Source organism: Toxoplasma gondii, chromosome VI (genome assembly GCF_000006565.2).
Source record: "Toxoplasma gondii ME49 chromosome VI, whole genome shotgun sequence".
NCBI classification, from domain to species: domain Eukaryota; phylum Apicomplexa; class Conoidasida; order Eucoccidiorida; family Sarcocystidae; genus Toxoplasma; species Toxoplasma gondii.
In genome coordinates, this window is record NC_031473.1 from 516,582 (window position 1) to 540,734 (window position 24,153).

The window sequence follows — 24,153 nt, forward strand, 5'->3', positions numbered from 1 at the left end:
AAAATCTAGACTTCAGTTTTTTCGTTCTTACTCGGGCAACAACCCAGCAATCAACTCACTAGAACATGGCATTTTCCCTTGAACAGAGCCTACAGCGCTCTTACCTTGTAGCGGCGCGGATTCTGGCAGTTGTGGCTGTTCGGCGGCGTCTGTCTCTCCTTCATCGCGTTGATCTGGAACCGCCCATGCACGGGGTTTACGAGGTCCGCGTCTACTCTTTTTGGAACCCACTGTTTCTCGTGACTTCTCTGGCTGCTGCGCCTGTGGTGCGCTGCTCGTGCCCTGCATCGGGCTCCCAGTGGACTGCTGTTCTTCTGTGTCTGGGCAAAACGTGTCTTGTTCTTCGCCGTCTCCTCCACCCGGAGGCGTAGCCGCGAGCCGCCTGTGGTGCTCGAGGAGGCGAGAAGATGTGCCATTGATGTGGTCACTTCCTCGGTTCCATACATGAGCAATGGGCTGGGAAACCGATGAAGTGACGCCCGACCGTGGGCTGGTCCAGCAGGACCGGTAGTACACTTTCACAGCGTATAGAGCGGCTGCTAGAGTAAAAAGACAGCTGACAAGCAGACCAACACGACCTTTTTTATCTGAAAACCTCTGCGTCGAACGCCGGCGACGCGACAAGGACTGCAAATGCACAGCTGGTCTACCATGGTGGCGCTGACGCATTCCCATCGTTGACCGCTGAGAGTCAGATGCATGAGCTTCCTGAGCTCTGACGGCGGCACCGGTAGGGCCGCTGTCGGCCGGGGACTCGACGGTTTGAGCCTCCATGGACTTGCGAGGTCAACATGAGCTTGAAATGAAGAACGGACCCGCCAGGTTGACGGAAAGAGTCAAAATCCCGACGTGAAGGATACCAGTGTGCAACTGAGGGACAGGGAACTCATGCCGCCGCGGAGGGCGCCCACAAGTCAAAGTCCCGGTCCTCCTTCGACTTCGGCTCCTCAAGCGCGATTCGAAGTTTTATCACGCAAGCCCGACACAGTACCCTTCTGTTACCAAGCATTAACGCCCTTGGCCACAAAACATCTACCCAACTCCAGTCGCTCCGGCGGCAAAAACGAGCGCAGCAGATGCAGAGTTCCCCGGGAACCTAGTTGAATGACTGCTAAGCGTGAACGGTTTCACATTGAAACTGCGTTTCCACGGAGAACTGCGAGACAGGCAAACGCAATGAAAATCCCTGCCTTTTGTCGTATTTGATGGCCGGGACACATGCAAATGCCAGGGTCCACAACCGCTCTACCTGGACTCCAGTGGCAGAGCAGCCTCCGCGTCTCGAGCTGTGGAACCGGGGTAGTACCCGAAGGCTGCCTTCTCCCGCTGCGTCGTTATCAGAGAATGTGGTTGTGTCTGCTTCGTTTGGACGAATCCGATGAGTGACGGATCAAGCAAAGATGATGGAAACACGTGAAAGGAAGGACAGAAGCTCGCTGAGACAATTTGAACTGCCTGGCGGAGTAAGGGCGCGACGACCTGAGGGGGCGCGGGGCTACAGGGAATGCGGGAGCGGGGCTACAGAGTGAATGCGGGAGCGGAGTTGCGCAGTGCACGCACCCGCCTTTGACAAGGTCCGCAAGGGTCACACCGACGGTTCTACTCAATGAGGATGCCTTGTGCTCCTGATTTTAGTACACGGACTCCACAGGCACTTCCTTGCTCACTCGAGCACACTGTGGAATGCCGCCTTTTGAAAGGCACCACCGTACGGTTCCGTACAATCACGCCAACTGCACGTAGTGGGGGACTGGTAAACCGCGAAACGAACAGGCTTCGTTCCATGGTATTGCGGGCGCTATCTTTGGATTCTTCGACCTGGGTATGTATAGCTTCTAGTTGCACTCTTACAAGTAATCTGTATAATTACTCGTCTTACCTCTACACGTAAATACATAATCTATGACTCTATGTGAACGCAGCTGGAGGTTTCCAGGCATTTAGCGCTGAAACAAATGCTAGAGCAGAGGACGCAGATCACGTCGCAAATACAGAGACCATAGATTCGTGTGTCTGTGCTTCAATCGGGAAACGAACGAATAAAACTGACGCGTGAGAATTCCCCGTAGTGAAGGGAGGAAAAATGGTTGGCAGAGCAGCACAAAATGTGTGGATCTACCCAGAACGCATGTGCACCTGAGATTGAGAGGCTGACTGTTAGTGACGCCCAGGAGACGAACCTTTGATTCGTGGACAAACCAAACCAGCTAGGAATCACCAGTTTAAACACACCATGAGGAACCGCGAGATGTCGTCGAACCCTGTCAAGTTCCTCGTATCCATTTGCCTCACGGCGTGCTTAGAAGCAGACCAAAAGATTTCACTAATGGTGCTAGGAAATAAGATAATGCACTGCTTGAGGTGTTCCTGAGCGACGAATGAAGGCTCGAGTCCGATAAAACTTGACATACCGCGGCACCGACCGAGAAACAGATCAGAACACTCCGAGACAGAAGAACGAGGCAAAATGTGCAGAGCAGAACGCCGGACGCGAGCGCATAGAGAACAGATCAGCCCGACGGTCTGTGACTCATCAGATCTTGCGTCTCTTGGCTATTCTTTCGCCAGATTCCAGAAGCGTCCTCTCAGGAATCTCTCCTGCCAGAGTGTTTCCTTGGGAATAGGACGGAACTTCTCCAGGTTGCACTCTGCACAGTCGGAAAAGGACAAGGGTCGCGAAAATGGAAAGAGAATCATGTATAGCGTCGCAGCTTGCGCTCTTAGAAATTTCGGAAACCGGCTCTTTGTTGGAATGCCTCATGGTCTCTTACAGCCAGGCGTTCCAGACTCGCTTTATCCGCACTGGCACGGTTTCAACCTATTCTGTGTCACATGACTGGCAGATCTGCGGCATTCCGGCCATTTTCTACTCGACTGAAACACGCTACAAACCAAAAAGCAGGCAGCATTGCAATTCCTGAGACGCGACTGTGAAGGCGACTTCGGATTTACTCCACCTCTTGCGTATCCCATGTTCTGCGCGTAAGGTGTCGATCACTGTTCCCACGCAGCGAACCGTCTGCTAGGTGTTGTGTGAGATGGTGGAAAGCCCTGAAATATGCGCGACCATTTACGGGGCGCTACGTAAAACTGAGGCCTGTCCGATAATGATTTTCGTATTTACTCAAAAATTAGACTGCTCATCAGCCGCACCCGGACTGCCCTCTTCGTTTTCGACGCCTTTGTGGAGGAGACGGGCGCCTCAACTTGCAAAGCGACAACCTGAATAGATGACGCAGATGTGCGTCCTCTACTTGCGTTTCTAGTGTGGAGCGCATGCAAACCAGGTGAAGGATTGTTTCCCCATCATCAGCCTTTGCTCCTTTCTCCACCCGAGGATATCTGCTGCTAGCACTGCCGCATTTTGGTCTCTCTTCTACGTCTGCTTAACTGACCCCAGGACCGCCTGATCCGTCAGCGTGTTCACTCTCTCCCTCGCGAGAGCGACGCCCTGCTTCAATGCACCGGAAAACTTTGTTAATTTCTCTTCGTTTTTGCTGTTGCTTTTTCCCTATCTACAAGACGGCCATTGAGCAGAACTACTTCCTCATATCTTTGGAATGCGATGGGCCTCAGCACGAGCGCCTTCACCCACGCGTTCGTGTTTTCCACTTACGTGAAACGTTGGTCCGAGACAAGCGAAGCGATTTCTCTGTCTCCTCGTAAAGGTATCGTTTGTTTCTTTTCACCACACTCTTCCGTTTCTCGGCTCGCATCCCCTGCGTCGGCTCTCGCCGGCAGTTTTCTCTCGACTTGACCGCTTCCACCTCTTCTCCATTCTTCTCCTGTCTTTTCTGTCCCTCTTTTCCCTGCTGTCTCCTCCAAGAATCCTTTCTGTTCGTCATCGTGTGCCCCAGGAGCGACTGCTGCACGTGGACTCCTAAAAAGAAGGGCACCCCCCTTCTCGCTGTCCCTCCTGTCTCCTGTCCTCAGATTTGCCGCACAAGCGTCTCCTGCTCTGCAGGGATCATCGCTCCTTGCTTCTGCCCGCGACCCTTTCTCTTTGTCACGGCACAGCGCGTCGTCTCCCTTCGTAGATTGAAGAGAAAACGCACTGTTCCGTGGATCTTTCCACTTTTTGGTTGAGGGGAAGCTGTGCTGAGGTGATAGGGTCCATTTCTCACTTAGATCTTGATTTCGAGAAACGAAAGCGTCTCGGCTTGGTCCTTCGACCTCTTGTTCACAGCCTTTCCTCGGTTGCTCTGCTTGTCCCCCGACACCCGTTGTAACTCGCGCTCTGACACTGCTGTCATCTGCGACTTTCAACTCGACGCCGACAACGGACAGCGGCCTCACACCCGCGCTGTGTGCTGCTCGAGTGTCTCCGTTTCGCTCGAGTCTTCCCTCTTGTCTTGGCCCTTCTGTCTGTTCTCCCTTTCGAAGCGTTGCTGCAGAGGTTGAAATGCCATGAAAGCCAGACCTCTCTTTCCTCGCGTCCCCACCTACGCGGCCGCCTTCTCTTCTTCCGTCTCGTAAGTCTGCCTCTCTGAGTCCCGAGCAGGCCAGGCTGTCGGTCGCACCGCAAAATGCATGATAGAGAGAGTCCTGCGTCCTTTTTCGAAGAGACGCGGCCTCTTCAGGGGTTCTCTGCACTCCAGAAGCTGCGTTGGCATGCGCGAGAATGTCCCCACTAGGAGACGGAGACACTGGCGCCTTCTTCTTGCCCGGACGCTCGGACACAGCAGGCACCGGCTGAAGAACGGGTGGGGGGGAGAGAGATGGCAGCAGCTGCGCATGCGATGAAGACGGGAAGGCTACAGACGCAGGGACAGCGGACCAGGTAGAGACGAAGGAAAAACGACCTTGGTCTCGTAGGACACCTTGACATACGGGACCAGGAGACGAATGTGTATCCATCTGGAGAACTTTCTCTCCGTTCGAAAAACCACAAGACATCGATTCGCTCCTAATGGCTTCTGCCATTTCCTCTCTGGACCCTCCGTAGCACGCGTTAGTGTCCCCACACTCACTGCCCTTCGCCCGTTCCACCCTGTTCTCCCTCCCCTCGACACTGATTTCCTCCTGTCTCTCCTTTCCTGAAGTTGTGTACCTTCCATGCAGAGAAACGACTTCACACGATGCAGCTGAGCGTTGCCGTGCAAGCTTCTCGGCCTGGGCAGCCGCTAAACGCGTGAGACGGGGAAATTCGACCTCAGAAGTGTGGTGCGCATCCATAGGCTTGGACAGCAAGCTCGCTGCTTGTCGTGACAGAGGTGGAAAAGGCGAACTCGACGCAGAGGAGGGATGGGGACACAGAGAGGAGGAATCAGAGAAGACAGCAGGGAAAGGCGTCTCAGGTAGGCTTCGGTTCCCCCCCTCGTTCTCTTGTTCTCCTCGCGACGCATGCATGGATGGCCCAAACAAGTTTCGACGCCGGCTGACAGTCCACGCTTCCTCCTTTTCCACCACTGAAGCGCCTTCTCCCGCATCCTTGTCAACAGCACCGCGCGAACAGACCTGCGAGCGCACAACTGCCGGCTTCACGAACAGAGGCTCCTCCGACTGTGCCGGCCAGATGCACTGCTTCGAATCTCCGCCTTCACAGAAAGAAGGACATTGTCGTCTCTTCGCACTGATCTCGAGAGGCGAAGACGAGAAGGAACCTGCAGTCTTCGAGACAGGGGGAGACAAAAGAGACAGACGCCGCGCAGTCTCGAGTTGAGGGAGTAGACCCGGTTTCGCAAAAGACAGGACTGAACGGTGCGGTGAAGAAAACGGTCCCGAAGCGTGACGAGAAGAGGAATCGCGTGCACGCGAGGGTGAAGAAGAGCCATGTGGAAAACAAGAAGAGGAAGAAGCGAGCGAGCTGGACAGATGAAGACTCGAACGGGAATGGCTCATGCTGCTTGAAGACTCGCGAAGAAAAAGATCAGCAACCGCCTCGGAGAAATGTGGACCCTGAAAAGGACAGCACACACAGGAAAACAGAGTTTCTATTGACGCCTGCTTACACAAAGAACCAGATTCATACACATATAGCTATGTGAATGTGAAGTTACATTTGTACAGATATATATGGCAACGTCGCCATGCATTGCTGTACGGTCTCATATACCATGGACAGAAACAGTGATAATCTCACAAATACAGATATTTGAGTTTGATCCAAGTACACGCGCACTATACACGTTTCCATTGTGATTCCATTTCTTAGCCTCCGTCCTACCTGAGGGCTCTCGAATCCTAGGTGACAGCCAGCAGGGCGTGGAACTCCAGTGCGAGGGTCGTTGTAACGACTGCAGAAACCAGATTGGTTTTCCTGACGGTTTTCTGAATTTTCCTCTCTGCTGAAGGTCTTACGGCTGGCCTCGAGAAGCTGAGAAAGGACACACAAGAAGAACAGATCTAACGGGAGGGGGGGGCGATTTGCAGAAGAAAGGAAAGCCATCAAGACGAGGAAATATGCAAAGACGCTGTGTTCCTCCAGCTCGTTCTCGAGATTTCTAGGTGGAGAGATTGATCGAAGCACTCACGTGCAGATGCTCGGGTACAGAGCTTCACAGAAGCACAGTCATACACCGCCCTTCGCAGCGGCGGCTCCATCGAGGCATGCAGCTCTGAACTAAACCAAGGTTACAGCGCGTTCGTTGAGAAAAAACTCGTCTACACTCACGAAATCCACAGACATGCGCATGCGTGTCTGTCTGGAGACAAACAGCCGTGTCTATCAGCTCAGCGACACCAGGGAGAGATCCATCAGGACACCAACCACTGAACTCTCGGTTTAGTTCGACTTTAGTTCGACGAACAACGCGCCCGACAGGCAAGCCCACACCACCAGGCACGAGTGCTCACTCAAAACACAAGCATCTGCAAAAAGCCGCGAATGCACACCTGGTACACTTGACAAACTCGCTCGAATGCGTTCAAGTCCGTCGGCCTCTCGCCCACACGAGGAACAGCGGTTTGCCGCCCTTTGGAAGTCTGCATGTCTTCTCCTTTTGCGCCACAACTGGCCCTGAGGTGCTGCGCTGTCTCGAAGACTTACGACGTTGTCTCGTTTCGCTGCTCCAGAAAGAACAGACAGTCCTGTCGAGGCGAAGGGGAATAGCGCGACCTTCTGTTTTGTGTCGGCTCCGATTCTGGCCGTTTCGTCTCCGAGAGCTACACCCAGAGCTGGAGCACTTGCACCCACAGACGCCGGGTACAGACCCTGAAGAGTCGAGAAGAGAGGGGCGCAGCTTTCGTTTCCCATTTGGCGAGGAAAGGCTCTCGGCGAGGACAGAGGAAACGGCCAAGAGTTGGACACACGCCCACTCCCTGACTTCTCTTCTGTTCTCTCAGGTTCACCTGCGTCACTTCGTAGCTCCTGTGTCTTTCGATTTTCTTGTCGGCCATCTGCCAAATCTCTCTCCGTTTTCCCCCTCTCTTCGTCTTTCTCCAGCTGCTGTCTTCGCTCGTCTCCCGCCGTCCGGTTTCCACCTCCAGCGCCCAGACTGAGAGAGAGAAAGGAGACAACCGTCGAGAGACTCCTTTGGAGCCCAGAAAAGAGCGCCGATCGCGGTCGGGCGTCGCGCGCCTCTCTCTCCTCTTGCCCGTCCTGCCTGTCTCCTGCACGCATGAACCTGTCCACGCCAACATGTTGGTCTTCCGGGAGACCTGCGCGGTCACTGCAGGTCGCATTGGGCGCCTCTGAAAGCTGCTGCTTCGTCGAAGACCTCAGGCCTGTGCTTCCTCGATGAGGTACTTGTCTCGAAGTGCTGCGTCTCTGTATGCGTCCTCCTTTCCTTCTGACAGATCGTCCCGCCTTCCCGACAGTCCACACCATCGGCCTGCTCTCGTGGGCGCCGCTGTCCGTCCTTTCTTCTCTCTGGGCTTCTCTCCTGTCTGCTCTCCCCGCCGCCTCCCCTTGAAGCCTGCCCCGGGGGTAACTCTCGGCTTGCAACGCGGCAGCGAGCGGCTGACTCCTCTCTGAGCACCTCTGAAAGGAAGAAACGAAAACGCGAGGAAGAACAGACGACACGGTCTGGACAGGAAGAGACTGTGGAGCTGGAGGCCGTAGAGGACTGCTGCTCCATCGTTGAGGTCGGAGGGAGGGGGCGACTCTGTCGAGGTGTGCACTCCGCTCGTCAAGACTGCCTTTGCATGCTCCTGGGGCGGAGGGGACAGTTAACCTCGCTTTCTTCCTCGGCAAACGATCATCCTCTTCTGGAGCAAGGCAGCTGCGAGTCAAATCCTCTGGACGCTGTCCTTGTCTGTGCGCTTCTTCTCTCCATCTCCACGCCGACACACCAGAGAAATCTCCACAAGACGCGGACGAGGGAGACCCTACTGGAGCCCCTAACCTCTCGCCTCCTGCCAACAGGCGAAGGGACAGCTGCGTCTGTGGCCTGCCGCTCGGCAGAAACGCGCTTCCCGTCCGACATTCGCTTCTCCCCCCTACTGTGTCTCTCCTCGTTTCTCCGCTCCTCGTTGCTCCACATCCTTCGCTCTGCATGCGAGACGAGGGGAAAAAGGCCTGACGTCCTCGTCTGCCTTTGTCTCCGAAAGCCTCTTGCCCACCACTTGTGACGGCACGCGAGACAACGGAGACAGAGGCCTCTTCGGCGGGACTTGGGAGCCAGTCCACCTTCGGGTGAGCAGAACTGGCCGACGGAGCCAACAGCCCCGTGGGGCTTTCCGGTGGGCCGAAGGCGGCTGAACCACGGCTTTTTTTCTGGATATTCGCGCCTCTCGACACAGACGGAGGAGCTAGCTGTTGGTTTCCGTACAAGTGAGCGAAAGGAGCGATTGAACGAACGTAATGGGAAGAAGAAGACGCAGAAGGAAGCGCGCCTGCATCCTGAGCACTGGCTTTCTCCTGTCCATCGCTCTCAGCAGAAACAGCCCCCAGAAAAGTGGAAGACACAGCCACAGGGAACACACTCCCCTCGCGCGCAAGGTGCACAGGCTTTGTTCCAAAGCCAAGAATTCTGGCCACAGGACGAGGCGAACTGCGTCCCGATGGCGACTGAGAAGACCCGCTTGGATGCCTTTCCTCACCGCGGCCTTGATACCTTTCCAACGGACTCTGCGTCCGGCTGCGATACCCCAACTGCAAGCGCGTCAGTGCCGCTCCCTCTGAGGCTGTTCGAGGGTTTCGACGAACCTCTCCGCGTGAGGAGGCTGAGGGCAACCTGACTGGCAGTTTAGGAGGACGCACACTGGCAGGCACAGGCGGCAGCTGCAGGACTGTGCGTTCTACATTTCTCAAAAAAACTCCACTTCTCTCTGATTTGTCCTGGCGGAGAGACGCTCCAATGGCCTGGGCACGAAGCCTTGAAGCCCGCGTTTCCCGTGGCTCGGACAGAGGCCGTCTCCTTGGTCGCGAGAAGGCTGGCCTTTCTTGAGGTGCTCGACGGCTACCGAAAGCGGGAGAGTCGCTAACAGAAGAGGACTCTGGCTGCCTTTGAGTCGAAGTTGCTGGCTTCAATTTTCGGGAATCCGGACGCCAACCTTGGTGAGAATGTGACCCTTTCTCCAGGGGCAAAGGTAGAAAAACTGACCGTCCGACTCGGCTCCCAGCAGCCGCGACGGCAGCACACTTTCGCGGTGTTTGCCCGGTTCCTGGCGCTCTAGAGCTGCTGGGGTAGCCTTGTGTGCTACGTATTTTCTCCTCGTTGCAAGAACGCCGTCCAGTGGAAGGAATTGAAGAAAAATCTGCGAAAGCAAACTTTTCTTTTGCCGAACACGGGGTCCGCTGTCTCAGCAGGGAATGAGAAACCGCCGAAGTAGCGGCGCTTGGAGGTGTATTGAGGGGGAAAATCGAACTCGAGAGATTCCGCTGACGATTGGTTTCTCGCTCCTTTCGTAGAGTCGACATCTTGACCCGCAGGAGACACAGCAAACCTGCAGAGAGAGAAGACAGCAACGAGTTGGAGTGACACTGACTTTTCCAGACGGACAACAGAGGTAGGGAAGGGTTTAACGAAGAACAGAAAACAGACCAACTCTCCTCAAGAGGGAAAGAGACTACATCGCCGGACGACGATGCCTCACAGAACCATGACAAAGTGGAACAGGGGATTTCTTCGGCTATCAAGACAAACAGCACAGAGGGGGGCGTTGTCGAGCGGACATGCGAACAACGCGTGAAGACGTATTCCTCTTGATAGAGACCGAGGGGAAAGCGAGACGACAGCCAGAGCGAGAGTGGGAAGGACACGAACTGCCAAGTTGAGGTTAACGCTTTGAAAAGCAGAAGAGGTAAGAACACGAGCTTTTTTCGTCCGTAAGACAAAAGACAGGAAACTGGACGGTCGTCGCGATTTTCCCAAGATGCACACCACCCAGCCACCCCTAGCGCGAAGCCGACTGTTACACAGCTTCTCGACACAATCGGCGCTGACAACGAGAAGTTTGGCAGTTTCGGCAAACAACTGTTTCTTAGCGGAAATCTTGATTGACACAAGCTTCTCTGACCGTTGCCATATCGGAAAAAGTGTCGTCATATGCCACGGAGAAAAATGTACGGGGACCTAGCGAGCGAAGCAGAGCCACACCTCTTTTCAGCGTGCAGCTCGAGAAAAAACACAGTGAAACACGCCGTCATCATAAGACAGGGGAAACCGGTGGAGGAATAGGACGATTATGAAACATAGATGAAGGACTTTGGAACGCTTGAGGCGCCTCACGTCGTGATCTGCTTTGGTAGAGTGTGTGAGACGAGACGAGACAGCTAAAGCATGGGAAGAATCCTGGTAAAGGATAGCTGGATGTAAACGTTTGAAAATAACACTTTTTTCTCAGCGCTGTAGAGAAAACTCTCATATGCAAACGGTCGAGCGCGTTGCCCGAAGTGCAAAAATCGCTTTCTCAGGTCTCTCTTGCCACCCGTCGTTTAGTGTTGCAAGACACTGCTTTTATGTTTTCTGTGGTTTCTCTGGATGCCAGCTCTGCTCGTCATCGTGAACGACTAGGGGAACTTCAGTGCGTACTCCCGGTGTCCGCGCTACACCTGAGCTCGTCTTAAAATCGTGGCTTGGATCTCTTTCGAGGTACATAACCTCTTGAAACTGAATGGAAAAACGCAGGACACTTCGTTCTATGCTCGCCCAAAAGAGATCATACACGGGTACAACTATTTCGACCTGATAAAGCTACAACTGCAACGCTCTACGAAGCCCTACGCAGGCTACAGTACATCATGAACTTCGGTCGGATGCATGCAGCGTATTTCGGCCGTCCTCGAATAAACCACCAAGCCTTGTGAAACAACGGAAAACACTGTCAGGAAATTCAAGACGATGCTGCGTTGCGGGGTCTGGCCATTCCTTTCAACATCAACAGCCCTTCTTGCCGCCCTGACATTCGCTAACTAACAAATGGAGGTCCGATGGCTTTGCTGAGAACGCAGACGACGGCGTGTACTACATGCACGCTAGCACTGGTTACCACAATGCCACTGTTACTGTGCCGCAAGCATGTTCAAACGAGCTGTTCGTGAGCAACTTTCTTTCCCGCCAGTAGATACGGTTTTCGGGCAACCCCCGTTGCAGGTCACTTGCGAATGCTTGCGCTACTGATTTCTCAAGGAAGTCCTAGAAGCTCTGCGCTCACACGTCCTCCGTATTATGCTGAACATCCGGCGAGAAGTAGGAAACAATCATCGGAGTCCCTCTTCGTTAACCGGGGGTCTCCTGCAGTCCAGCGTCGGATATCCATATTCGCATGCAGGGCCGCACACTGGCAGAAGCTCAGCTGTTCAGAATAGAGAGGGTATATCTCGTGAAGTTCACCGACCATCATCTCTTCGAGATGTCACGCATTCAAGAAGCTCCGCTTCACTTAGACACAGGAGCAGTCCTCTGCGGACGTTCCGTTCCTGCGTCAGCCCTCGTTTCCACTGGAGAGCCTTGCGAAGCTTCTTACCAGGGGCAATTGGAGGCATATTTCCTTTCAGCGTGCGATGAGAATACGCCTGTCAGAACTTCTCTTTCGTCGGGAACTGTGCACTCCGGAATCGCAAGCGGCACATGCCGGGGTTTGGAAGCACGGCTCTGCCTACGACACGCACCTGGACGTGGATCAAGCGAGCCTCCAGTTTCATGTCAATCTCTCCAGCTGGGCAAAACGAAGTGCCCCACGCCATTTGTTGCCGCTAACATAGGGTGACATGTTTCCTCACGGCTGTTACACTCTGTATCCTTGCGAGTGCCCTGTTAACCCCGTGTGCAGCAACCGAGGAGAATCTAGAGGGCGGCATCGCAAGACGTTTTCAGGGGGGCAGAGGCAGTAAGCAGTGTGGACATTTTCATATGCGTCTGCTTTTCACATCGGCTACGTTCTACGCGTATTTTATGGATTTGCCCCTGAGAGAGATGCCCACAGCGAGGACAGGAGACTACCGGGTTAGCAAAGGGCAGGACTGAAGTCTAGAATGCCGACTACAGCGTGACAATTTGGCCCGTGCTCTTCTTGTAGACGGCTCGTGCCATTTCTTGAAAAGCAGTTTCAGAGTGCAGAGACCTGTCTTACGACGCCGAGATGACAGGAGGATTGCTTTTGTCTCGAATTCCGTACCCCCCGGTACGGCTGAATTGCAGAATGTGCGCCGCTCGCTCAGCTGCGCGTCGGGTCTGATGATCCCACATGAATTCTCGCTTTACCGGGAATCGCTTTTCATAGAGGAGAATGAATGAGACCCCTAGCTCGAATTCGCGACTTCTTTGTTGACAGAACCCTCGAAGGGGAAACGAGGGTATTTCACAGGTGTACTGTTGTGCAGGACCCGGTCCGTTTCGCTCCACATTTGTTGACTCTTTTCGATAGCTTGTTGTAGCGGTGCCTCAGGTTCTCGATATCTCTGCCCTTGGTTCCGTGCCACAAGGTATCATCGGTCTTCAGTTTCTGTCTGAGTTTTTTCTTCGTGTGCTGGCCGCGGGAAGTGTTCTCGGGTGATCCTCAGGGATTTACCTCAGACTTTATCGGCGACATTCGTTTTTTCCTGCACGCGTTTTGTTAGCGGTTAGCTCCGCCAACGCATGCCCGGCTCGCTTCTAGCCACAAAGCCAAGACGAGGGTTCGCGATCGATGCCATGTCTCCAGCAGCAGCTTTTTCCCAGTGAACGGTTTCCTCCGAAACTTCGTTTTGTAGATCCATGAGAGTATAAAGTATGAGGGAGGAACTTTGCCGCTTCAGTTGTCCGCCCTGCTCGAAAGTTAACGCCGCTTTCGCTCAGCCTGTGGACTCAAGCGACTCAAGATGAGGTGCACTCTTTCCGGCCCGGCAAATGGCTGACGTTTCGATGCATCCTAAACCAAATCCGAGTCGCTTGAATTTGTCTTACACCTCCAGTCAGAGGGATGTGAATTTCACTGCTCGCGTAGGCAACCTTTCGCGGCTTTCAATCCGCGTGTGTATCGACCTTAGAGACCAGTTGCATAGCCATTCTCTTGTGACAACGATTTTGTGTGTACTCCGCTTGCGGACTACCATGATCTCTGGAGACTTTAACGCTGGAAGTAGTCAAATTTGTCCAGTTTCCCGTCCTATCTCACCAGTAGCAAGCGGCCCTTGTCCTCTTTCGCTTGCCGTGGCGTTTGTTGTTTCGTCTCTCAAAACACGCCAGCGCATGTTGCCCTTCTCTGTTTCGGCCACCTGCCCCCTTGCCGACTCGTTCTACCTACTCAGCGTTCAATGGCTTCTCTCGTCTGTCAAAAATAACTCCGTCCTGCGGCAGCAACGCTGGCCCTTTCAGCTCTCTAGCATGAGGCTCCGCCAAATCGAAGGAACCGCCTGTCTACTGGAACTTACCTGTCCATTCCCCGTTAGCTTGTTCCCGGCGTCTACCAGATTTCCTCTCGTCTGTCCCTGTCTACCCTCGACTCCGTACGTACCACTCGATCGCCGTTTCATGCCCGTAGATGAGTCGAAGGCTTCGGTGCTCTGATTTCCTCAGGTTCTCCTATTCCATCACTCTTTGCCGCTTTTTACAGTCAACTGAAAACACTCAGAACTTCAGTCCTTTCCGTGTCGGATTGTAGCAGCACCTCCGTGTCGGCTCATTTCTCCCTGGTTATTGACCACGATTCATTTGGGTACGCTAGTTCACCGTCGGATGTAATACGTGGGCTGGGTTAAAAATGTCTCGAGAGAGTTTGTTCCCTATCTACTATCTAAAATTGCGTCAACACCTTTTCTCCTGGAGGCTGTGCCTCCAATTTTAGCCTGCTGGACTCTCCCCTGTGGTTGTGGCAGGAGCCGTTGGGAAACAACTGGATGCGCCACTTCCTTTCTCCCTGCTGTTGTATTTTCCTTGTTTCCTCGCTCTCTGAAGTAAACGGGCATGTAGCACGCAAATGCTGTAAAGAACTTTGGTATTCGGGCCAGAGCGCAGCTGCTTTGCGACCTTCACACCGTTTCTCTCTGCTTTCGAACTGCGCGGCTGGTATCGGCTAACAGCCGCCACGCTGACGATCACGTTTGTGTCAAGAACCGATTTCGACTCCGACAGCAGTTTTCCCTTGTTCATACCCCTGTCATATTTCCCCTCTGCGCCTCGAGACTTCTGGGGAGACGCTCGTTTCCTCCACCTCTACTGTGTTGTTCGCGTCTCACGCGATTCAGTGCCTTCCCTGCTGGCCAGCGTGCGCCCCCGACTGTCGGATTCTTTGTTCCTCTGCAGCCTTTGCGCTCTCTCTTCTCTCCCTCTTGCTTCACTACCTTGCCCCTGCTTTTTCACATTCGGCCATGCTTCTCTCGTGATCGTCAGAGTTCCACCCTTGCACGCGTTCTGTGTCCTGCACACGTCCAGCTAAAAGTGTTGAATTTCAACAACATACAACGTTAAGATAATTTCACTTCGGTTTTGTTCTTGGCGTATTTTGCTCGTGCGTACCCTTCTCACAATCGCCTTCTCTGTCCCCACATCTCTAGTCCTCACGTCTCTAGTCCCCACATCTCTAGTCCCCGCTTTCCTAGTCCCCGGCTTTTCTGTCTTTGCTTTTCTTGGAAAAGCTGCCCTTCTCTTCTGTGGCCCAACCGCCAGGCATCGCGCGCCCGGCTTGTCGCGGCGGCGCCCGCGCTCTTCGTCGGGGTCCTATGATGGCAGATCTGACACTCGAGCCCCGGGGCGCGGGTGCGTCGCGTTATCTGATGACAGATCTAGAGGATTTGGACTCGTCTGAAGGGAACAGCTTAGTTCCCTATTCGCGGTTGGGCAAGTCGGGGAACACGGATGCGAATCTGTACTCAACTCCAGACATGACGACTCGGTACCCGGGGTCGCGGGGCCTGCTGCGGGACGACTCGCGGGGCTCTGGGGGGCTAGATGACCCTATGGGGTTGCCGATGCGGTCCCTGTCCCCCAAGGATCTGGGGGGCCGGGGCGGCCCGCGCCTGTCTCCCGCCGAGCTGAAGGCCCAGGTGAGGCTCCGTAACATGTGCGGGAAACCTCTGCGCCCAGACGACGTGCTCGTGACGCGGATCTTGACGGGGGAAAAGAGCTACTGGGAGGCACTGGACGAGATGCGGAACCTGTGTGCAAGTCTGACAGTGGAGAACGAGAAGCTCAAGACCGGCAACGCGAAGGCGACGACCAAGGCGCTGGAAGTCGAGCAGAAGAGCCGCGCCGAGATCCGGAGACTACAGACTCTGCAGCGCGTGACCCGGGACGAACTGGAGATGAAGCTACAAGACTTGACGGCGGAAAACGTTCGACTGCGGCAGTCGCGAGACGTCGAGAGGGCGCTCCAGGAGCAGAAGGTTCACATGCAGAAGCAAATAGAACGGTTGAAACAGGACAGTGAAGAGAAGGGACGCTTGGCGGCGCAGCGCGCTCGCGAGATTCACCACCTGAAGGAGGAGACGCAGCGTAGCACGGATGAGGCTGAAGCGTTGAAGGGCCGCGTCGAGAGCCTCCAGGCGAAGCTCGCTGAGGCGATCTCGCAGAAGAACCTCCTGCTGATTCGCGTGAAGAAAGACATTCGAGACATCCAGGACTCGGCGCAGCAGGCGCGGGAGGCCGTGCTCGCTGAGAAGGCGCGCAGCGAGCAGCAAGCCGCCGAAGTCGAAAAACATGCGCAGATGCAGCTCCAGCTGCACGAGCGAAAGATCCGCGATCTCCAGCAAACGGTGGCATCGGAGGAGAGCCAGGGCGAGTATTACAGACGAAAGTACGAGGAGGCATCCAAGCAGCTGGCCAAGCTGAAGACACAGTTCGACAGCACGCAAAACAAGACAGAGACAGACATCGCATTGCGAGAACGGAAGCTCCAAGAACTGAGCGAGAGCCTGAACGCTGCGCAGAAGGCCAGAGACCGCAGTGCGCAGGAACTCAATGCTATGCGCTCCAAGTACAACATTCTCAGGGGAGAACTCGAGAAGGCGGAACAGAGACGAAACCACGCCGAACAGGAGGCCATTCGAGCCGGGGTATGCGCCAGCGAATCGAAGCGAGATTGGACGGCGAAACGAAAGCAGGGGAGGGGAAACGTGAGGGCGAGGGACAGCATAGGCGCAGCAGTGGGGGAGAGAGGGAACGGCAGAGTGAGAGGGTCGCATGTGAGGAGAAGCCGTGGCGAAAAATCCACTGACACGGATAGGCCGCCTCAGCACGAAGCGGGAAGGCATGCGCCTTGAAGTCTCTCTGCGTTTCGGTTTGCTTGGCGCTAGACGGGAGCACAGCCACACACAGAGCAGGACAACAGTGGAGGCGGGAGTCTCTGCGGTCTCGCTCTTGACGCACTCTGACCTGCAGAAGTCAACGATATATGCAGCATGTAGAACAGCAAAAAGTCTGCCTAGACTTTACCCACGAGTAGATTTCGACGCGATCTTGCATGTTTACCCCGGAATGTGACGCGCCTCACAAAGAAGGGAGCAGAACCTTTGTGGGAAGCTTTCCTCATGGTGTTTCCAGAAATGCAGAATTCTGTTCATTTCCACAGTGTTTGAGATAGCAGAGGTCCCATAGTGATCCTTCAGAGGCTGAAGCGCCGGGAGTCCCGTGCGTTTTACTCGACTGGCAATTGACTATTGCTTGACCGTGTCTGTTCCATGTACCACCACCGTAGTGACGTTTCGGCACAGCCGCTAGAGCTCGCACGGAAGAATCGGCTCCTTAAATCCACCAAAACGCCCACCGACGTACGTTTTTTTCGGCGTTTGTCGTGCAGCCGCCGAGAGGCTCTGGCACTCTTCACGGTTCTCGTGAAAAGCGTGAAAAGGTGGAAGGCCTGCCGCGCCTTCTGGGCCTCTAGAAACGCCGCTTTTTCCGTGTGTTCCCCTATTTCCAATGCTTCAGGCAACCGTTTTCTCTGAAGTGCCGCAGCTGAGCGCACCCTCGCTGTGTGTGTGTGTGTTGCGTGTCTCAGGCTCAAGTCGAGACGATGGACGTCGGCCGGAGCACGCTGGAGGCAAAAGTGAGTGAGCTTCAGCTCGAACGATCTGGCCTCATGGAGAAGCTTCAACTCGCAGAAAAGGAGGTGTCCGAACTGCGAGAAGCGAAGAACAAAATCAAAGCTTCTCTGGACCTCGCGTACCAGAAGGAACAGTTCAGACTGTTGGAGGAGAACAGCCGCATCGGCACCGACTTGAAAGTCGCGCAGCAACAGCTCGACACGGTCACGCGACAAAAGGAGCAGCTTCAGACCGACGCAGAGCGCCTGCGGGGAGCCGAGGAAGAACTGCGAGAGATGCAAGTTGACTTCCTCAAAATGAAAACGACACTGCAACTCGTCCAGGGGCGCCCCTGCGACAACGCTAAGGTCGTTGCCGATGGCGTTGTCAACGCCCTTCGAGCGTACGCGGAACTCAAAAAGGCAACTGAAGTAAGCATGCATGCCTTTGGGGTCGGGATAAAATACCAGGCTCTGTCGGAGTCTTCGAAGAGGTGCCAGTCCTTGCGCCTTGTACCATCTCAAGTCCTCGGACTTGCTTTGAGATCCCGGTTCTCGTCTGTTGACACCTGGTGTCAAGGCCGGCCAGCACCATCCTGAGCAAAATCAACTGACGACAACTGATCTGTTGTCCTTTCGGTGGTCTCGTCGCGCCAGTATGGAACAGCGGTGCTTCAAACAGCAAAACGTCGCCTTCCACTATTGGTCGACCTGTCAGTTGTTGGCCTATATGTCTATATCTATCTATCTGTTTCTCTTTATCTGTCTGTATTTAGATCTGTTCACGTCTATCTCTATCTGAATCGACATGTTCGTAGGTCGTCTACCTGTGGGTATATCTTCGCCTCGCTGCTGTGCTGCTACACGCGGTGTGTGCACCTCTCCACGTGTATATATGCGGCTTCTGCCTTTTGCTTTTTCTGCGCCTCAATTGTTTTTTCGTATGTTGTGTTCTTTCTAGCACCGCGTCGATCTGTGTATCCAGTCTCCTCCTGGCGTTTTATTCCTTTGTCTGTCCGTCTTCTTTGCAGACTCAGGAGCAGTCGATGGCATCTCTCTCTCAGCAGAACCAAGCGTTGAGTCAGAAGGCGAATGAGGCTGCGACGCTGACGCGAGAAATGCTTACACTTGAGTCTGAGAATCGGTCTCTGAACGAACACATTGCGAGTCTGACAGCCGAACTGCGGAAGATCGGAGACCAGCAGACGGCGCTGCAGTTGGAGAAGGAGGCGCAGGACGAAGCCTTTCGCCAGCAGATCGAACGCGTGCAGAAAGAAGCTGAAGCGCGTCGGCGAGAACTGGACCACCAGCTCGAACAGGCGAAGGAGAGGCATCGTCAGGAGACCACGAAGCTGACGGCAGAGTTGGATCGTGTGAAGAAACTGCACGACGCCGAGAAGAAGCGCACCAGCGAGCTGCAGGTGCAGGTGGAAGATGTGAAGGCGGAGGCGACTCAACACACCGAGGGTCTGGAGAAGAGGTACCAAGAGCAGCTCCGAGAGCGGAACGCGCAGATCGAGGCCTTGAGCTCTGAGCGGGAAGAGTTCGCTGCGGAGACGAGGGCTGAGATTCAGCAGCTGAAGAAAACACATGCAGATGCGTTGAAGGCGGCCCGGGCAGACCGGGACAAAGTCCTGGCTGAGCGAGAAAGCCACTACCAGCAGCAACTCGAAGAGATGCGCACGCGCCAGGAGCAACATGCTGCGTCGCAGCATCACCAAAGGCAAGAGCTGCAGCAGCGCCTGCAGCAGTTGGAACTTTCGTTCCAAGAAACCGAAGCGAATCTGCGTCGCGAGGTGGACGCGAAGGCCGCCGATGTGCGGTCGCTGCAGGGACAGAAGGAGAAGCTGGAGCGCGAGCTGGGCGCTGTGAAGGAGCGCCTGGAGGACGAACAGCGAAGCGCAGATAGGAACCTGGAGCGCGTCAAGCGCGAGAGACAACAGGACGTCGAGAGACTGCAAAAGGAACTGGACGACGCGACGCGACTCGCCGCCGAAGCTGAACGCACAGCTGCAGAGAAGATCCAGAGTCTCGAGACAGACGTGAAGAACACTCGAGACCAGTTGAAGAAGGCAAATGCAGGCAGCGAAGAGAAAGAAAGCCTTTTGGAGGCTTCAAAGACCAGGTACGCAGACCTCGAGAACAAACACAACGACGTGGTGCAGAAGTTCAATGACCTCTCGGAGGAAAACAAGAAGCTCAAGAAGGACTTGAGCGCGGCAGCTGACGACAAAGAGGCGAAGGAAAAGCAAATCAAGAAACTGACGGACGCACAGGCTCGAGACCAACAGGAAATTGCGGCCATCAAACAAAAGGAGAGAGAAGCTATCGCCGCGGGAGACCGCCTAAACGCAGAAATCGAAAAACTGAAGGCGGAACACCGCTCTGCAGAGTTGAAGCTCAAAAATGACATCGATGCTGTCACCACGGATAAAGAGGCAGTCGAGGTAATCGAAAGGAGAAAACGAAAATAGAGACCCTTTTCTTGTTGACGACTTCCAGTGGATGTCATTCCATACGTATTGCGTTCTCAACTCACGTGGTGCTGCGTCTCTTTCTTCCAAGGTCGTTTTTCCATGTCAGTCCTTTCTCCGTCACGACTCCCCTCTGCCTTTGTATCATATCCCTCTTTCCCTTGGTGCTTTCATGTCTGCTCTTCTTCTCCTCTCTCCTCTTCTTCTCTCTCCCCCCCCCCACACTGCTCCTAAGCGAGCGTGTTGTCTCGTCCCCCTCGCCTCGTTTTCTTTGCTCTCCTTTCCTCGCTACCTTCGCCGTTCCTCTGATTCACCGCATTTGCATAGTTCTTCGTCTCGGCGGTCTCCCACTTTCCTTCTTCTGTGTTTCGGTGGCGTTTTCTGCTTTTCTACAGGTACCAGTCACGAGCGATATAACTAGATAGCTGCGATGTTTAGGAACACAGCAAACGCTACACACCTCAACTGGCGATGCATTGATGAAGTTGTCGTACACGCACTCAGCCGACTAACGGGAGACAGCCACAAGCCCACAGCCGTAGCTTCGTAATCTCAGTGGTTTGCCCTCTCAGTCTGTCAAGGATGTCGAAGCGCAGACACATGCTGGTTTTTCAAATGCACGCTGGCTACCGGTATACTTAGTGCGCTCGACGTGATGGTCACTGGGTGTCTCTCCCTTGTGCAGGCGAAGCTGGCGCAAGTTCAAAAGATGCACAAGGAAGAAGCTGAGGCGCTGAATAGTCGCATCGCCCAGCTGACAAAGGAGAAAGCGGACCTCGAGAAGGCCCAGCGGAACCTGGAGGAGGAGAAAGCTGCCCTAGAACAGGAAAAGCGAAAGGCTGCAAGTGAAGCAAAGGTGAAGCAAGACCTCCTTGAGCAAAAGATCGCCGAACTTCAGAAACAAAATCAAAACCTCGAGAATGGGCTGAGAGCGGCGAAGGCCGCTGGAGCAGCAGCTGCCGCGAGGCCTGCCCCCGGCGCGCCAGGTCAGGCCCCGCCCGCAGCTCAGGCACCACAAGCCGGCGCACCCCCGGCTGAAGGTAAGAAATTCCTGCTGAAGTCGATATTCGTTTCCTTTTAGGATGTGTTGTAGGAGTCCACAGGCATTCATCCCCTCGCTTTGCTGCCTAAGCCATCCAGCTGGCGATTACCGCATCTCTCCACATAGAAACATCTCTATGCCCCGAACTCAGTGGCAGCACTGATTCACCCACGTACCAGTTTGTGTATGTATTCAAACGACCGGTACTATCAAGCCTCTTCTTCCAAATAGATTTCATGGAAAACCTAAAATTCGCATGTTTGATTGCTCTAAATCTAAATTCATCTTATAATTTTGGTTTCTTAGTTGCAATGACCTTTGTACTCCAAATAATTACAGGTATCACTCTAGCGTTTAGATATACTTCTGAAGCATCTTGTGCATTTGCCTCAGGAAGTGGAGGAGTTGGAACACGAAGTGCTTATGATTCTGTGCTCTATCCTGCCTTTGTCCCCACAGAGACGCCCGTCTTGAATTATAGACAAACAGAACGCTGTGGCGCTTCCGCAATCTGAAGAAAAACTCTTGTCGGTGTTTTGTGTCTGTATTTCGTCATTGTCTTTCTACCGAACCTCTCTTTTCTTTCTTACATGCACCCCTTGCTCTTCTCTACATTGTCAAGCTCTTCACTGGCACCCATTCTCGCCTTGTCCGGCTCTATGGCTGTCGTCGCTGCCTTTCCTGTCTACTGCCTCTCGCCTCTTCCTTTTCTAATACTTTGCCTTTCTTTCCACTTTCTTGTCCTGTTCCTTCGCAGAAGGAGGCCTTTTCTCGTGGTGGGGAGGCGGAGCGGCAGAAGCTCCACCAGAGGCGCCTGCCAGTAGCGCCGGCGCACCAGCCGAGGCAGCACCCGCGCCAGCTGCCGAGGCTGAGAGTTCCAGTTGGGGCTGGTGGTAATGAGTTGAATCACACAACACAGCCAAGAAGAAATGAAAAGCAGGGAAGGAAGAACGCGCCACATGCGGCCACCATCATGTGGATGTCTGCTTTCGCTGCCAACAGGGATGTCACTGATGCCTACGCAAGCATTTTATGCTTATCGATATATATATATATATATATATATACATATATGTATACATATATGTATGCACATACATGTATATGTATAGAGCTGTGTATACGTTATTTGTCAGTCGACACTTTTTGTTTAGTGTTGGAGAGAGAATTTGAAGCCTGGAAGAAAATTCCTTTGAGGAGGACTTGCGGGTACGTTCGCATGTAGCTCACGTATCTGTTTTGTGTCTCCAGTGCGTTTGTTGATTTTATGCACGATCGCAGACACGCGGGTGTACGAGCCTAATGAGCATGCATGCACAGGTACTGAAGCACGCACCGAAACAGCGTACTCGTCCTCTCCTTTTTGGCAGGCTCACGGACATGTAGGTGATACGCGTACATGTACATATATGGATATGCATAGAAGAACTTCTCCACATGCAAAGCCATGGATGTGCACACAGTCGCCCATTCCTAGGTAGATGGGCATGTGTAGCATTGCGTTTCAAGGGTGTTCTCATCTCTCACCACTACGCGTCAAAACAACAAATGAAGATGGCATGCTGGAGTAGTCTTCGACGCGGCGATGCTGTATTTGTGGGCTCGTACCTGGTTTCTGTCCGTGCTTTCGTCTCTTATTCCATCTTCTATCTCTCTCTTCTGTTACTGGTACCCATATTCAACTGTGACCACTTGCACACTGTCCTCTTTCTCGCCTTCTTGTTGTCTCCTCTCTGAGGCCCATTTGACCTTTCCCCCCGTTTCTCTCGTTTCGAGACTCCGCCTTTTCTGAGACGACATGGAGTTCACAAAGGCTGTTCTCTTTGTCGGAGTTGTTTTCCCGCTTGCGTTGTCTTCTGTTTGCACATCGGGATCCAAGTTTCTTGTGAAGCTCCTTTGCGTTAGATCCTTTCTCACGTCCACGATTAAGCGCTGCGTAGTACATGCTCTTCGACAGAGGACCGGGAGACAGCCTCAACATCTTTCACTGGATTCCTGTTTCTTTCACTCGTTGTGTAAAAGGAACGATTTCTGTTTCGTGGCCCAAGCCAGTTTTTTCTCCTTTCACTCTCGCTTTTGCTGCACTGAGAGGGGAGGCTCCAGCACGGACAAGGGGAAACTCGCCTCCCTCCCGTTGTGCTCTGTCAATATTTGTCGTTTGTCCGTCCAAAACAGACTGAATCATGGCGTTATTCGCCGTCTACTGACGTTGTCAAGGCTAAACGCGTCCCCTTTTCCTGGCTGTCAGTTCACCTTAAAAAACAGCAACTCACAGAAGACTCTTCAACAGTTGCGGTGTCGCTGCACATACGCGTGGGCGTGCATAGACCATATGTGAACACGTACAGAAAAATACAGCTTTCACATTTAGAAGACTGACATATGAACCTTTATCTCGCTTAACTTTTATGGACGTTTCACAGCAGATATATCTACCTAAACCCTGATTGCATGCGTGTCGCGCAGATGTCTAGAAACACGTAGGCGGTCAGGTGCTTGCACTTGGTTTTTTGTGTCCAGGCATCCTAGATCTGAGTCATTGGGCGGGCTGTCCAGCAAAGAAGCCAGAGGAATAGCACAACGAAGGATATGAAAATGGGTGGGTATCCGTCGGCTTCGCACGTTGATATTTTCAGCGGTGCTTCTCATCGAAAAGGATCGTGGAAGTGCCAAAAGCTGTGCCAAGGAAAAGCTACCCACATTCATGTCTTCGGTCCTTCAGCTCACCTACCTAAAATCCTCTACCATTAGGTGGGGTAACAGAAAGGAAAGTGTCTCGCGGCAAGCCAGACGTGTAGCAACCTTGAGTCCCCGTTCTTCTTGCAGCCTGTGATAATACTCTGCCCCAAATATCTCAGTTCTTTTCTTCAGAAACGTTTGCGTCTCATGCGCTTAGCGCAGGCCGCCGACGTTGTGAAGTTTCTTTTCGAAGCGGACATGTGCTGGTAACATCCCAGTGTGTCACCACGAGCTAACATGTACGTCGTGCTCTCCACTGCAAAAGTGAACTGGCATCCTACACAAATTCAGAAAAGCAGAGTTCTTACTCTTCTGCAGCGGCGCGTGTGCCTTGCTAATGTGCTACACTCCTCTGCCGGTTCTACATCTGGATGCTTGCCAACGGCAGTTAGGACCACCAGACAAACCCCCAGGACTGGCGCTACTTCCTAGTTCCAGCCCCTTCTGTCAGATACATACCTTCCGTCTCCTTTTTTCCACTGCAATGGGCAGCGGCCAGCAAGACTTGCTGCAACTACTCTATGAGTGTGCCATCTGCGAAAGTGGATTAATTCGTTCACTAGTCTTTCAGGCGCAAAA

The 24,153-nt window shown here is 53.7% G+C and overlaps 2 protein-coding genes across 2 annotated transcripts; one reads left to right on the forward strand and one right to left on the reverse strand.

The window, feature by feature from the left end:
- Nucleotides 1-2,025: 2,025 nt before the first annotated feature.
- TGME49_239290 (hypothetical protein) lies at nucleotides 2,026-11,869 on the reverse strand (the record flags this gene model as incomplete). Its single annotated transcript, XM_018780547.1, has 5 exons — nucleotides 2,026-2,648; nucleotides 3,617-5,898; nucleotides 6,167-6,316; nucleotides 6,989-9,828; nucleotides 11,851-11,869. The coding sequence occupies 5 exons, from the start codon at nucleotides 11,867-11,869 to the stop codon at nucleotides 2,534-2,536; spliced, it is 5,406 nt and encodes a 1,801-aa protein (XP_018637670.1). The 3' UTR covers nucleotides 2,026-2,533.
- Nucleotides 11,870-12,707: 838 nt separating this feature from the next.
- Nucleotides 12,708-23,067, forward strand: TGME49_239300 (hypothetical protein). Its single transcript, XM_018780548.1, has 5 exons — nucleotides 12,708-16,354; nucleotides 17,296-17,751; nucleotides 18,351-19,766; nucleotides 20,479-20,833; nucleotides 21,593-23,067. Exons 1-5 carry the CDS (start codon nucleotides 15,023-15,025, stop codon nucleotides 21,730-21,732), a joined length of 3,699 nt encoding a protein of 1,232 aa, XP_018637669.1. The 5' UTR covers nucleotides 12,708-15,022; the 3' UTR covers nucleotides 21,733-23,067.
- The last annotated feature ends 1,086 nt before the right edge of the window (nucleotides 23,068-24,153 follow it).

Bases quoted from the DNA above. Each gene is read 5' to 3' on its own strand.
- TGME49_239300 (XM_018780548.1), top strand. From the start codon at position 15,023: ATGATGGCAGATCTGACACTCGAGCCCCGGGGCGCGGGTGCGTCGCGT. The intron at 16,355-17,295 runs GTATGCGCCAGC...TGCGTGTCTCAG, and splicing joins AGGAGGCCATTCGAGCCGGG to GCTCAAGTCGAGACGATGGA. The intron at 20,834-21,592 runs GTAAGAAATTCC...GTTCCTTCGCAG, and splicing joins CGGCGCACCCCCGGCTGAAG to AAGGAGGCCTTTTCTCGTGG.